At 40.2% G+C, this 16,011-nt stretch overlaps 1 protein-coding gene across 3 annotated transcripts in view; it reads left to right on the top strand.

The window, feature by feature from the left end:
• Positions 1-8,486: 8,486 nt before the first annotated feature.
• The window catches only part of DHX36 (DEAH-box helicase 36), a 39,197-nt gene continuing 31,672 nt past the window's right edge, over positions 8,487-16,011 (top strand). For all 3 annotated transcript variants that reach the window (XM_063442566.1, XM_063442567.1, XM_063442568.1), the window contains exons 1-5: positions 8,487-8,684; positions 10,990-11,120; positions 12,973-13,132; positions 14,086-14,124; positions 14,233-14,403. In XM_063442566.1, the coding sequence (XP_063298636.1) occupies positions 8,487-8,684; positions 10,990-11,120; positions 12,973-13,132; positions 14,086-14,124; positions 14,233-14,403 (699 nt within the window). The remainder of the gene's footprint in view (positions 8,685-10,989; positions 11,121-12,972; positions 13,133-14,085; positions 14,125-14,232; positions 14,404-16,011) is intronic.

Raw genomic sequence — 16,011 nt, 5'->3', positions numbered from 1 at the left:
ATTATTACCTAATCTCCGAAAAAGAATGTTCTTCAGAGTATAGTACAACTGCAATAAATTTGCATTAGCATATAAAAACACCGTATTCACACATGCTTAACTACACATGAAAAAAAATTGTCAAATTATAGGGTTACTGATACAAAAATTAGGGGTGTCAAATATTGATTTGACTCATTGTTACTAGGACCTTTTAAACAACACGCCCAAGCATAATACCAACTACAGCACTATGTAGTGGTTATGGTACCTGGAGTGCCCTGGTATCCTACCAAAGTTATTTCTATGTGCATTTATTAATTTTGTTATCATTATAGGATTGATTCAGAAAATAAACATATCTTTTTTACCCCTGCAGTAAACCTAGTAGGGGAAAACCAAATGTCTGAAATAACAACTCTAATGATTTTGGTTTCTGAAGCTTTGCAGTAGTTATCGTTTACAACACATGGGGGTCTACCCAGTGGTGTATCCTGGTTTTGTGCTGCCCTATGCAGGACAAAACTCAGGCGCCCCCTCCCGCCCGCGCCACCCCCAACCAACCCTTCCCCCGCCACCCCCACCCAACCCTTCCCCCGCCTTCTAAATACACACACACACATTCGCTGACAGATATGCATACACTAGCTAACAGAAACACACCCACACTAACAGACACACACACACCAACAGACACACACATGCACTAACAGACACACACTAACAGACACACACTAACAGACACATACACACTAACAGACACATACACACACTAACAGACATACATACACACACTAACAGACACACACACACACACACACTAACAGACATACACACACACTCACATATTTGTTTTTTAAATGTAACCCCCCCAGCCTCCTTACCTTTGTAAATGCTGGGGGGGGTTCTCTTCCCCCCTGGTGGTCCAGTGGCTGCTGGGCGGCGGCATTGGCGGGCGGGCGGCTGGTGAGGGAGCACTTCCCCTGAGCTGTCTGCTTAGCTCCCTCGCGCGCCTCAGAGTGAGGCTGGGAACCGGAAATGACGTCATATTCCGGCTCCCAGCCTCACTCTGCGGCGCGCGAGGGAGCTGAGCAGGCAGCTCAGGGGAAGTGCTCCCTTGCCAGCCGCTCACCAGCGCCGCCCGCCCAGCCTAGCAGCCCGCCGGCATGTCAGTTAGCTGCAAGGCTAACAAGACATTTCCCTTGGGCATTTGGGGGCGGCTTTTTTTGCCGCCCCCTGGAAAATGACGCCCAAGGCAAATGCCTTGTTTGCCTCGCGGCTAATACGCCCCTGGGTCTACCTTTTGGTTAACCAGGCTTTTTATCATAACATGCCTTGCAAGTCTTCTGTGATGGAGAGGTTAAAACCACCTTGTATGTTAGCATCTCCAAGAAGAGAGTCACTAACAAAGTTTCACTAATTATAAAACTATAATTGCACAGATTTTTGTAGGATTTCAATGCCACCAGAGAAATTCAAAGATAAGCTTTACTGCGTAACCCTAGACCAAAAGGATTGATGCTAGATCAATATACAAAATGTTCTGTACAAATTGAACAAATATAGAGTGTTTTATTTTCCAGGGAAGACATGTTTTTTCTACAGAAAAATGTATAAACAAAAAAAAAAAATCAATCTTAGTTCCTTGCCAGACTAGCTGTCCATAACATCTACAAATATGTAATTTGGACCAGGACAAGCAAATTGACACAACAAGCAGCACTGTATGCCAAGATTGTTGTATTTGTAATGAGTAAGGAGTGAAGAGAGGACAATAATGGCATGATTGTTATTCCGATGTTCACATGTACAGATGGCAATCACAGCTGTGAATGGAACTCCCCGGGAAATAAAATTGGGAGTGGGGGGGTGGGGGGAGAATAGATTTTTCTATGGATTCTGATAGTTACAGGATTAAAGCAAAGTCACAGGATGGCTAAGAATAAGCAAAGGACATTCTTAGACCTAGAAACATATAAACTTTAAAACGATTTGACTCCTACAACTTTTCAGGACCTTTTGATTAAAGTGACACCCTAATGTAGAATGTTTTCTTTCATTCAAAAAAACATGTAAAAAATTAACAAAATGTTAACTATTTTGCTATTTTTTAATTAAGAAACACATCAGTATAGCACATCCAAGAACCTATAGGGTTGTGGCAACATAAAAACTCTAAAGGACAAGTGAAATCGACCGTTGGCATAGTATACAAGAGGTGATCTAATGCCTGGCTTCTCAACCTGTGGTACGAATACCCCGAGGGATACCAAAAGCACACCAAAAGCAGGGGATACACCAAGAGATAAACGCTGGCCACATTAGGGCTCTTCAGAAGGGTGCCAGCTATGTGCAAAGGCAGAGTAAGCATCTGCCTACCCAGATGGCTGTTGCATACTCTGCCCAAATACAGTGTCAGACAGGTAGCTGTATACGGCCAGCGAGGGAGTAGTAATCTTTGTGCTTTTCCAGCACTGTTCTCTTGTGTGCCCTATGGTGGTGCCGGCAACTGGGTTATGACGTAATGCCAGCCCCTGCATTACTAAACAACATGCGAGGGAACAGAGATGGAAGACCATGATGATGATAGCAGCCACACTAGACCCCAAGGAAAGGATTTTTGAGTCTGTGAGAGAATGTGTCTGCCAGTGAGTGTGTGCATCTGTCAGTGAATGTGTGTGTATCAAATCAGTGAGAATGTATCAGTGTGTGTGTGTCAGTGTCTTCTGTAAGTGTGTGTGTCAGTGTCATCTGTGTATAAGTGTGTGTGTGACAGAATAGAAGATACAGAAGAGGATGCCGGGCAAAGGTCGGACAGTTGAGAGAAGAGGACGCGGGCAAAGGTTGGACAGTTGAGAGAAGGGGACGCGGGCAAAGGTTGGACAGTTGAGAGAAGAAGTGAGAGAGGCAATTTCTTTTCACGTCAATGTTTTTTATGAACTAGGATGCAAAGATGACAGCAATGAGATTTGTAGATGGGGAGGTGATGTGGAATGCATTAATGAATTAAAAGTTTGAAAAACACATTTAGGGGCGTGAGAAAAGGTTTAGATGAGAGACGTGTAATATGTTAGTTTGCTGAGAGAGAACAGATGTGAGAACGCAACATAAATTTGTACTACCGAAACGATTGCAGGCCAAACGTTTAAGCATTGGAAACGTGAAAAGAATTATGTTTTTTGCAAATTCCAAGGCATTTTTTACGGTGCAGGTCAGATAATTTGGGAAGCCAGCTTAGGAAAGTCAATACGCAGCTTGACGCTCAGGATGGGCAACCAGACGCTATCTCCAACTTAATAGGTAGGTGCAGCCATTCGCCTACAATCTGCCTGTTCCTTTTGGGGCAAACCTGAGCAATCCAGGTGGTCCTTATCTTGTGCCCATACAGACTGCAGATCAGTCAGGTGATTGTCAAGTGCAGGGATACCCAATACAGACCCTCCCACAAGAAGTGAGGTAAAACACAACATTTGTCAAGAATGAACTGTGCCCAGAGGAGTCATAGGTAGCACTGCCCAAGGCAACAGGTCAGACCAATTATACTGGTTGACTGGTATAATGAAAACAGAGGTATTGCTCCAGTTAGTCACAGCTTTCAGCTGCACCACTAGTTTGGGTATGGTAGGCAAAAGAGAAGTAGCACTCACAAGATGAAAGTCTCTGCAGGCTTGTCTCCACAAACGGTTATAATCCACAAAAGTATTACTTATATCTGTAGATAACTAGTAATATACTAAAACAGAGAAAACAAAATAGTGCAATACTGCATAAAATAGAGAGTCTTTAATACACATATGTGGAAAATTCAGGTATATCTCCACTACAGGTGGACCACAAATAGGAGCCAGTCAGCATATACCAAAAAGGTTATCGACAGAATATTATCTAAAAAGGAAATGACTACACGATGAAATGCCATTTTGAAGGAACATGAAGGAGAAAATTGTATTTATGTTTAAAAGGTAAAAAAAAATATATATATATTTATACAGCTGCAAAGTAGTAGCAAATGCATATAAAATGTAAGGGAGGTAAATTTTAGCACACCTTCATTCTTTATTGACCAGATCATAATGTACAGTTGTGCTCCAAAGTTTGCATACCCTGGCAGAAATAGTGACATTTTGTCATTAATTTAGAAAATATGACTGATCATGCAAAAAAATAATTCATATTTTCATATGAAGCCATTTATTATCATATAGTAGTTTGGCTCATTTTTAAATCATAATGATAACAGAACTCACCCAAATGTCCATGATCAAAAGTTTACATACCCTTTAATGCTTGGCCTTGTTACAGACACACAAGGTGACACACACAGGTTAAAATGGCAATTAAAGGTTAATTTCAAACACCAAAAGAATGAAAAAAAAAATTTATCCGAGGGTATGCAAAAATTTGAGCACATCTGTATGCAATTTTTTACATTTGGACTTTAAATACTTAAAATGTCAATATATCTATTGTATTGATAAAAACATTGCCATACATTTTTTAAAAAATCACTTCTTTGTCCATTTCCAGTTCTCAGATGCTCCAAATTGAGCAGAAACTTCTCTTTATATTGCAGTGTGGACAAAACAGCGGAGCCATGTTTTAAGCATCAGTGTCACTTTTGTATTTTTCATTAAGACAGAATTGTTATGAAAAATGTCCTAACGGAGCTCTGAAATTGAACAGAAGCCCCAGTGCAATCGAAAAAAAACATACATAAGACAAAGTCTGATGTAAGCCATCATTTTTGAGAAACAAAAATGGCAAAGGGCAGAACTACAAACAGTTTCTACTGTGACATCTTGCATTTGCAGATGGGAACAGATATTTTGTGTTTGTGATGCACAATAGTGCCTTTGGTAGAATAATGTGTACAAGATTGTACACTCAAATTCCTCATTTCATTTGATGTTGGGATACCCAAGTAATCATCTTGTTATGGATTAATACACATAAAACAAACAATTTCCAATATCACATCCGTTTGTTCATGAATACCTATTATACTGCACTGATCATTTATTTGCTAATCAACAGGGGAATTACATTGAACCAACAACATTCTATATACACTGTCTTCAGTGTATGAGCATTGAATTTCCCATACGATACTCATTCTACTGGAACGATCCTCGTGCTTTTAGTTTTCATAGTCTCCCAACAGCTAGTTCACTGTTTCCTGGCAATATTTTCATTATTGGAAACTCCTGACGTTATTGAAACTCTTATTTACTGATCATGGTTGGGATTTTTTAATACCTTTCTTTCTGTAAACATGACCTCAGCCGTTATGCCAGCCACCTCTCACGAAGTGGTTCCTTTATTTTTTATCTTTCTGTGTTTCTATTTGAAGTTACCGTAGTTCAAATAGTTTATATGCAGTATATGCAGGACTGTTTCATGGAATTGTAGATACACAGGCTAAGATGCATTTTACTGCCCACCCAAAATGTGTCTTCACTTGTGTATCTCTTAAACAACCCCCTCATTGGCGCAGTCATGGTAATTGTAGGGCATGTGCCAGTTTCAGCAGGAGAGGAAAGAAGACTATTGTTGTGTGACACTCTCCCAGGAGTAAAGCGAAGCAGCAGCGTGAGAAGACTCTGCTAGAGAAAAAGGTAACCAAATATCAGCTTTTAACATTGGAGGGTCTCTTAAATGTATGTGTGTTATATTTATATTTGTGTATATATTATAAAGATCAAATACATATCGATAAATGCTTATCATAAATACATTTATACATATATACATTTTTTAATTAATAGTAAAGTAAAACTTAATGTTTTAAAGACACAGGTACGCAAATTCACTGGCACTTAGACACAATTCTCATTGACACACTGTCTGACACACATAGGCATAGACATGTCCATTGTCACTCACACTTACTCACTCTGACATATACTCAGATAAACACTGCCCTTACTGGCAGCTGCCAGGGTTCTTTGATATGTTATGCAACCTGATCCTTCATGCACAGCCATTTACAGAGCAAAGGCCACCTGATCTGACTTTATGTATCCCAGCGGCCTTGGCTCTGTGCACCGCCAGGAGAGACTGGCTGCTACCACTCATCACACCTCCCACATCCTGCTGCAGCATTTGTTTAATAAATTCAAAGGGGGCAGCACAGATAATAGTGGCCCACCAGGAAATTTCTTGATATCCTAATGTTCCAGTCCAGTTCTGTACAAAATGACCAGTAGTAGGAAGGAGCTTTGTGCACCTATCTCCTCCTGTCACACAGACTTTGTGCCCCACAGGCCCTAATGCTAGCACCAGCCCTGAGTATACAGTAAATGGAAACTGTTACATAAAAACAGTTCAGGTTACCAATCCCTGTAGTAATAAGTAGATGGAATCAGTTACTCATTCTCAGATATTTAACAAACTCCTAATTTTAGAAAAATAAATATAAATGGCAAAATTAAGTCTGAAACCACTGATTTGGAAAATCTACTAACCTGCTGTGAAACATTGCACATATGGAGATTACTCCCTCTGCAGCCAAAAGTTTAATTCCAATTCTTGCAGCGCCACTGGGGGTGTCATCAGTCAGCCTGGATCTAATATTCCTGGCTGACTAATGTCAATTCTGTGCATATTCCTATGCACTGAATTGCAATCACTGGCTAAGAGTGGTCAGCTGATGCTCGGCCATGCAACTTGAAAGTTATTTAATTTTTTCCCCAAAAAAATTTGGTCTAACATTTGCAGATTCCTGAAACATGCCCAGTAAGAATAGTCTTTAATTTAGTGATTACCTATGAAAGGGTTGAATAAGCACAGTGTTACTTACTAAAGTGAGAATTCAAAGTGAATTTCAACTGTAAGGCCAAAGTAGCTGAATTATTAGCGGATTCTTTAAGTCAGGTATGCCTTCAAGTTCAGCTGCTTTGGCTTGAAATTCTAAATTCACTTTAAATTCTCACTTTAGGTACGAACCTTAAGAGTTAATTGTAATGAAATAAAAACTTAGTTCCAACCTATTGACCAAATAGATGATTTAGAAATTCTCCACTTTAGCTTACATTTTTAAATGTAATATTAAATTCATGACAATTTACTTTTTAAAAGGACATTATAATCACCCAGAGCACTTCATCTCACTGAAGTTGTCTGGGTGCACTGCCCCTGTCCCCCCTAGTCCTACAATGTAAAACATTGTAGTTTTAGAGAAACTGCAATAATTACTTGCAGTACTAAGACTGCCTCCAGTGGCTGTCTATCAGACAGTCATTGGAGTCACTTCCTGAATGCTACTGGACTTGAGTCCCTTAAATGACGCTGGACGTCGTCATGCTTTCTGAGGCCATCCAGCGTCAGTGAAATCCCCATAGGAAAGCATTGTAGCAATACTTTACTAAAGGGAGGCTCTAATGAGCATTAAGAGATCTAATCAACCTATTGTTCCTATACGTTTTTTTGTAATTGTCCTATTTATAGTTAAATCCCCCCTCTTATGATATTGTACAGTGCTACAGAATCTGTTGGCACTATATAAATGGCAATAATAATAATAATAATAGTGCACGGTTATGCGCTGACTAAACTGTGCAATTCAGGGATAAAATACAAAGAATTGCAAACATACAGGGTTATTCACTAAAGGTGAGAATTCAAAGTGAATTTCAAATTTAAATTAATTAAAGGTTAAAAAAACAAACAAAAAAGCTGAATTTAACTAATTCTTTAAGTCAGCATTAAGTCTGACTACTCTGAACTTATATTTGAAATTCTCTTAGGATGCACTTCAAATTCTCACTTTAGTAAATAACCCTACTAAATGTTTCAAGACTCATATAACCGACAACTATACTGGCTAAGCAACACATTACAACCGAAACCTTACCCTAGACGCAGGGATAGCAAACCTTCGGCACTCCAGATGTTGTGGACTACATCCCCCATAATGCTATTACACCCGTAATGCTGACAAAGCATCATGGGAGGTGTAGTCCAAAACATCTGGAGTGCCGAAAGTTGCCTGTGCCTGCGGGTCCTAGAGCTTGTCTGCTTGTTGAGCAAAGCATACTGTTTCGGTATAGTAACAGCATAGTGACGTCATCCCGCGACCAATAAGCGCACACCGGCGCAGAATATACACGCAACCGTGGTTTAAACACTGGAGACATAATCCTGTTATTTAGGGAGGGGGGGGGGGGGGAGGGGGTTCTCCACTCTTTTGTCACCACTTCCGAATTTATTTAGATGAAGCGTGCTTCCTGATTCACAGAGTATAATGCAGCCATGGTTATCGTAAACTGCCTGTTACACCAATGTGTGCGCTGCCCCGGAGACACTAAATGGTTGCCAGCGCTTTCTCTAGTGTGTAGCGCTTTGTGAGGATACCGTAGGATACAGTGTCTCCTGGATGCTCCCCAGAGCTCTGCGGAACGCAGCACTGGGACGGCGTCCGACTGGGACCAAACTCGGTCACGTTTTTTTTTTTTTTTTTTTAATCGTTCGCCCAACCGGCGTTTTTAAAAAAAAACTCCACTGCCATCATGAGCTACGAGCAGCGGAGGGGCTGGGGACGGGGCCGAGGGCGTGGGGGACGGGGCAGAGGGTTTTCATCCCAAGCAGACAGTGATAATGCTGGAGGAGGAAGGGAGAAACCTCCGCCTCACCTGCGAGGCCGGGATATCGGACTGTGGTATGCCAGGAGACAGGGCCAGAAGAGCAAAGACAAGGAGAGGATGGAGGTAGGCAGACCCTCAGGGCATCCCTCACAGTCACCGCCGGGCACTGTGTATTTATTGTGGGAATTGGTACAATGGTGCAATGTGTGCTGTCACTCTCTAACTTGTTGGTCTGCACCAAGATAATTACATTGAAGTTCAATCTATCCAATGAGTTTTTTTTAAATGTATACTTAAAGGGCACTCCAGGCACCCAGACCACTTCTGCCCATTGGAGTGGTCTGGGTGCCAACTCCCACTACCCTTAACCCTGCAAGTGTAATTATTGCAGTTTTTATAAACTGCAATAATTACCTTGCAGGGTTAACTCCTCCTACTAGACCGCCAATAGAGGGCACTTCCTGGTCTATAGCACAGGTTTTCTGTGCTATAGCGTCGCTGGACGTCCTCACGCTGTGTGAGGACCTCCAGCGTCGCTAATATCCCCATAGGAAAGCATTGAAAAGCATTTTCATTGCGTTCCTATGAAGAGGTCTAATGCCTCGCACGCGCATTAGGTCTCCCCCGCCGGCTGGCGTGGTGACAGGGAGGAGCGTCGTCGGTGGAGGAAGAAGTAGCGACGAGGGACATCGTCGTTGCCTTTCAGCAACTTGGGATGGGGGTGGGAGGGAGTGGGGACCTGCAGTGCCAAGAAAAAGGATTGTTTTCCTGGCACTGGAGAGTCCCTTTAATTAAGATGTTCTGGTGTCTACAGCATGTCCTGCAGACCTTTCAATGTAACAGGCAGTGCTTACATTACTGCCTAGTAACAGCTCCAGTGGCAGTGACTCAGACAGCCACTAGAGGCGCTTCCAGGGTAGGTGCTGCACAATGCGCAGCACTGACATTCTGCGTCTTCACGCACTGCATGGAGGTGCTAAACATTTGTCATAGAGCTAAATTTACTCAATGCATCTCTACGAGGAGATGCTGATTGGCGCAGCATGGCCTTTTTTGCCGTGCATGTGCAATAGCCTTCCGATGCTTTTCTTTGGGAAAGCATTGGGTTGGCTGAAGTTTGATGATCTCAGCCAAGGAGGTGAAGCAGAAAGTCAGTTGAGATTTATACCTCCTTTTTAACCAGGGATGAAGGGGGACAGAGACCTAAACAGAGGCTTCAAAACTATACTGTCAGGAATGCATGTTTGTATTCCTGACACTGTAGTGTTCCTTTAACCGCTTTTTATTCCAGAAGTTTGGTCCTTAAGGGGTTAAAGAGAAGTGAATGCTTAGCACAGACAGCATCTACATTGGGTTATATACAGACAGAAAATAAACAAATGTGTATCTAATGTAATTTATTCAAAATTGGCATTAAAGATACCATCTGCATTGTATCTGCACATTATTTTCTTTTAACCAATACTCCTGTAGAAAACATAATTGAGACACACATTTAGTGTTTTTGACAAGTGACTATTTTTATGGACAGCTCGCCTTAATTTGTGTCTTGTCATAATAAGAATGATTTGTATAGTAATCTGTATAGTAGCCAATTATGGATTTTGGTTCACAGATGCTGTCCCTGGACCGGCGATGTTTACATTTGTTCAAGTACAGGTCTCTAGTGGCTGTCAACAGTCTTCACATTCATCATGTACAGCATGATGACGCCAAACATAAACAGTGCCTCTCATGGAGAAGCATTGGATTCAATGCCTCTGTATGAGACACATTTGATTCAATGCTTCTGTATAGTATCAAGACAAGCTTTATAGTGATTTTTAAACTTTTCGAACATACCACAATGTTTACATTTGACTGAGAACATGCCTCTTGTGGCTGTGAGGCTAACAGACACAAGTGCCATTTCCTTAAGATCTTTGATTTTTAAATGTCTTCACTATGCTCCCAGTATTTCTTATAGAGAAACAATGGCTTGGTGGAGTATGTTATTGCCTTGCATGCATCCTATGCCTTCAACATTGGATTGGACAAAAGTTATCAGAACCAATGACATCACTGTAGAAAAAGCAACGGCATAGTGGAGATTGGCCTAGCACTAGATTACAGGAATGTTATTATTATTATTATTATTTTTTTTTAATCTTTAAAGGGGGGGGGGGGGACTAGTAATGTAAATAAATACAATACTCTAACATTTAAAATACATTTATGTTTAATGTAAGTATTCCTTTTATAACTTTAGAGGAATATTACTAGGATGGAAAGGTATACGAAAACCAAACAAATAAGCATTTGTATTCTAAAACATTTGAAATGTCAGTTCAGTCCGCTACAAATAATTCTAAACAAACTGACAAATTGCATATAGTGTTACCAACTGAAGCAACATGGTTTATTTATTTATTTTTATTATTTTTTTTAGAGGGCTGTTGTACGAATGGATGAATCCAGAGAGGAACATATCACACGATTACTCAATGCTGTGCAGACTACGAATAACAGTGAGAAGCACACGCGGCATGAAGAATCCTGGTGGTCTACTGAAGATGAAAGGTACACTATTGCTCAAACTTTCTTGAGCTTAAATGGTTACTCCAAGCACTATGACCACTTCAGTGATTGGAAGTGGTCATATTGCCTGGAATCTGTAAGCACAGTGTTTCACTTTAAATTGCTGTATTATTATTTTATTATTTATATAGTGCCAGCAAATTCCATAGCGCTGTACAATGGGACATACTATGTTTAACCCTTTTGCTGCTGGAGATGTAATTTCACCTCTAGAAGCGATATTCGATTCCCATTAGCCAGCCCAGAGCTGTTGGCTAATGTCAGTTATGTGCATATTCCCATGCACAGACTTGCATTCATTGGCTGAGAGCGCTGAGGTGACGCTCTCAGCCAATGGTAGGCTGGCGCATCAACCTCAATCCCCCACACCAAGCCTCTGAAACTTTTTTTTTTTTTTTTTTTAACCTGTGCAGCTCTCAGTATATCGATTGTTTTTCTCACTTACAATATTCTAAGAGGAGAATATAGAATGTTGCAACAATTTAATGCCCAACATGTTTATGAAGTTCTCATATCTTTTTATAACACACCTGTTCCAGTATTAAAATGGTTTATGTTTTCAGTGTTCTACAGTCCAAGCAAAAGCAGAATTTTATAGAAAATAAGTAACACATTATTGAGATGTTATAACAAATATATAACATTAGGAAGATCAGTGAACTCTCACCAATTGTACAAAAATTACTACTGCTCAGTATGTACACACATTTTCTTCTTCTTTTATTGCCTTCATTTTCCCCAATGACCCATGTTGCCCATAACATAATGCTCAGCCTTTAAAGTTCACTTTACTATGTTTCACTTGACCATAGAATACAAAAGCTTCCTATAAATTAAATACACCAAGTTAACATAATATATTCAAATTGGTGGTTTACTATACCTTTTAAAACTGCTCTGGCACCTTCTTTGGGTCTTCTATATTTTGCAAGGAACCATGATGCTGACATCGCCACTCTCGGTTAGGAGGCCTGAGGGTGCAGCATGGGTAAGTTATAATTATCTGTTAATGTCCCCTTGGACACCACCATCTTCAGGCTTCATGCCCCAGAAGCATACTTCAGTGTTGTAATAATGTGCAGGAGTACAACATTGATATCTGTGGAGCATATTGTGAGACCGTGGGAGCCTTCATAGATATTGTCTCATGATGAGCTAGACAATGTCTTATTTCAACAGCTGTCACTGGTGACGGCTGGGGAAACTGATAGAAGTTCACAAAACGAGGAGATACATCACAGATGTAGCTCCTCGTCTTGTCAACTGGAGACTTTACCATAAGACAAAGTAAGCCCTATATTTTCTCAATGATATATTTTGACTGCATTGGAATTTGAATGAAAGTCTTTGAGTAATTTTGCAAACATTGTATCTCTATGAAGTGCACAAATTATTTATTTTACTTTATTTAAATGTATAATAATAGATCTGCGTTTCTACAGTCAATAAATAAGGGGTGGGGTTTCTGCATGAGAAGTTCACTGTGAAAAGTCAATCAGACTTGCCTGGATCAATATTTCAGTCTCAAACTGAAGCTGATCAATATTCACATTTTACTGTTTATAAGCAATACAGTCCCATATAGAATGCAATTTGTTTTTAGGTTAAGGTAGACAAGATACATTTCTATTATTAAATATGCAATCTGCTTACATAGATGACTCTGATTTATAGTAATATTACTGTTATAAATGAATTTATAACTTAGAAACATGGTGGGGGGAATCACCATTGAGCTTGATATTGTCCTTAGTTTATTCTTCTCGCACACATGCATTTCTAATTATGCAGATCTATTTTTCTTTTTCTCCAACCTGTTTATTGTTTTTTTTAGGAACGACCCTAGTCCTCCACCAAGACGAGCAACTGTTAATAAGAAAGTGCCTCAAGACAAAATTTTCAGTCAAGAAAATGAATCCAGTAATGATCTAGACAGACAGCTGATAGAGGACCTTCTAAAGAAGAGAACAGACTATCGATATCTTGATATGCAGGTGCTTATTTGTATCATACACCATTACGGAGGCATATAGCTGGTTCATGGACACCTACCATAGTTTTGGATGCCTACTGTTGTGTCCTTACCTCTCTTTTCTCTGTATTGTCTTTCTCTCCAAGCCAAATACCCCCAGTGCCAACAAATCACATAAATGCTTTATTATCCTCTAAAGGTAGTGCTGGTCCTTGGATGGCATTGTTCATTTTTTTTTTTTTTTTTTTTTTTTTTTTTATTGTTGAGCTCACTCTGTTTGTAAGCATACTTAAGATCGATCAGTACCAGTAAGTTGCCTTTCCTAGCATATAGTGACAGTACACATGTGATGTTCTTACTTGTACTGGACGAGTACCCCTGAAATAAATCCTAAAACAAGACAACTTGTTCTTTTCACTCAGTAAATTGCCATCCAGTCACAGACTACACCAGTTCTTACTTGTGCTGCGAGCAGGACGGACGGGTTGCTCGGTCTTTTGCAAGTAGTGGTGAAGCACCACCCCAGGTGGTAAGCTGCATGATGCCGGCCTCCAAACCTTTTGGGGATATGGAACACCGTAACAAGTTCCTCTTATATGGCCAAGTTTCCGGCAAAGCAGTAATTTATCTTTTGGTTGTACAAAGAAAAAGCCAAATTTGTGAGTAATGCAGAGATGGCTTCTAGTGATAAATTAATTATTTTAAGTAACGAGCGGGAGCTCGGTTTTTATGATTTTTTTTTTTATTTTTTGGGGCTTTTTCCCACCAGCTTTTATAGTGTTCTTGATTGTATGGACTCCAGTATATACTAACCGTAAAATTTTCCTGTATGATTTATTGAGTGCAAAGAGGGAATGTCTGCAAATATTGCCTCTAGCTCTGAAAGATTCCTAGGAGTATTACATGCCTTATTACTGCCAATATGTTTTTTAGTGAATTAATGTTTTTTTGTTTTGTTTGGTTTTCTTCCATTAGAGATTTCGGGAAAAATTGCCTTCCTTTGGCATGAAAGAGGTAAGAGAACATATTAGATAATCATAGTCTTTAGTCTGTTTACAAAAACGTTTTATACAGCAATAGTTTAGACGATCTACACAGGCTTCTTTATTCTTTTTGTTTTAGGAGATAATGAAAGTTGTAAATTCAAACCAAGTGACCGTTATTAGTGGAGAGACCGGCTGTGGGAAGACCACGCAAGTCACACAATTTATTTTAGATGACTACATCAACAAGAGTAAAGGATCTTCATGTAACATTGTATGCACCCAACCAAGGAGGATCAGCGCCATTTCAGTAAGTTAACAAATACCTTGGATATTTTGTGGATGTATGTTTTACCTCCTTATTGTCTGTGCTAAGAGGTGCTACTGCCTCATAGAACCTTTGATATACACATATTACAGGCAACTGGCAGAGGTATAAATGACAAATATGACAGCGGCACATCCTCCCTACACTCCTAGAATACCACATATAGAAACATAAAATGTGTCGGCGGATAAGAAACGTTTGGCCCATCTAGTCTGCTCAGTTTTATGAATACAGAATCCCTTTAAGGTAAGGCCTTACCTTAAAGGGATTCTGTAGTGCCAGGAAAACAAATCCGCTTTCCTGACACTGTAGGCTCCTACACTGCCTGCGCCCCTCCTCCCCACCCCCTCCTGCGCTGCTGAAGGGGTTAAAACCCCTTTAGTCACTTACCTGAATCCAGCACTGATGTCCCTCGGTGCTGGGTCAGGTTCCGCCCACACTCCTCCCCTGCTGTCAGCCGGCAGGGGAGACCTGATGCGCATGAGCGGCAATTGCCGCACTCGCATTAGGATTCCCCCATAGGAAAGCAATATTCAATGCTTTCCTATGGGGGAAAAATGTGACGCTGGAGGTCCAATGCAGAGCGTGAGGACGTCAAGCGTCCGATAACGGACCAAAGGTCCGTTTTGATTCCAGAGGTCCCTGTAGTGTCTGTCTGATAGACAGCCACTAGAGGTAGAGTTCTCAGAAACTGCAGTTATTACTATTGCAGGCTTAAGGTAAAAGGGACATTGCACCCAGACAATGAGCTGAAGTGGTCTGGGTACCTACAGTGTCCCTTAAGTCAAGGATAGCCTTATGCCAACCCCACGCATGCTTAAACTCCTCACTGTGTTAACCTGTACCACTTCAGTTGGAAGACTATTCCATGTGTCTACTACCCTTTCAGTAAAGTAATACTTCCTGATATTATTTTTAAACCTTTGCCCCTCTAATTTTAAGACTATGTGGTAGTTCTTTCTTCTTTTAAAAATAGTTTCCTGTGCTGACTCCCTTTATATATTTAAATGTTTCTATGATATCCCCCCTGTCTTATCTTTCCTCCAAGCTATGCATGTTCAGATCAAACCATGGATTTACCATGGATTCAGATATCGCTACAGGTACAAATTAAACACAAAATTACAGAACATGCAGTGCCAAAAGCTCAAGAGGTTAAGTAAACTGTTTTCATGTTTACTTACTAAAACTATAGCATCTCAAAATGCTTAGCATTGTTCAAATACTGTGATATGCATGCAGTCTGCATTAATTTACTCTGTTGACATTCTAGGGATTTATTTATCACAATGTAAGAGTGATATCACTAAATTGGGCCTAATCCTCTATATATTAATGCATGGTAAACGTGTTTTTTATTCATAAATATTTGTCACTTTTCTTTCAAAAAGAGGTATATTTGTAATTTCCAGTGACCTAGCTTATAATGGTCCATCTGTGGCTTACTCAGCATCACAAGTGCTATTGTTTACAACATCTGGCATATTGAGACATGTCTTCATTCCCTTTAGAAGTCAAGATATAATTTTCTGTTCATTGTGTATAATATACAGTACATATGTATTTAGTTAAACACTCGAAATGGTTAAT

The sequence above is a fragment of the Pelobates fuscus genome, chromosome 2, assembly GCF_036172605.1.
Source record: "Pelobates fuscus isolate aPelFus1 chromosome 2, aPelFus1.pri, whole genome shotgun sequence".
Taxonomy (NCBI): domain Eukaryota; kingdom Metazoa; phylum Chordata; class Amphibia; order Anura; family Pelobatidae; genus Pelobates; species Pelobates fuscus.
The sequence above is the reverse complement of the archived record's forward strand: the minus strand, read 5'-3'. Positions and strand labels throughout refer to the sequence as shown.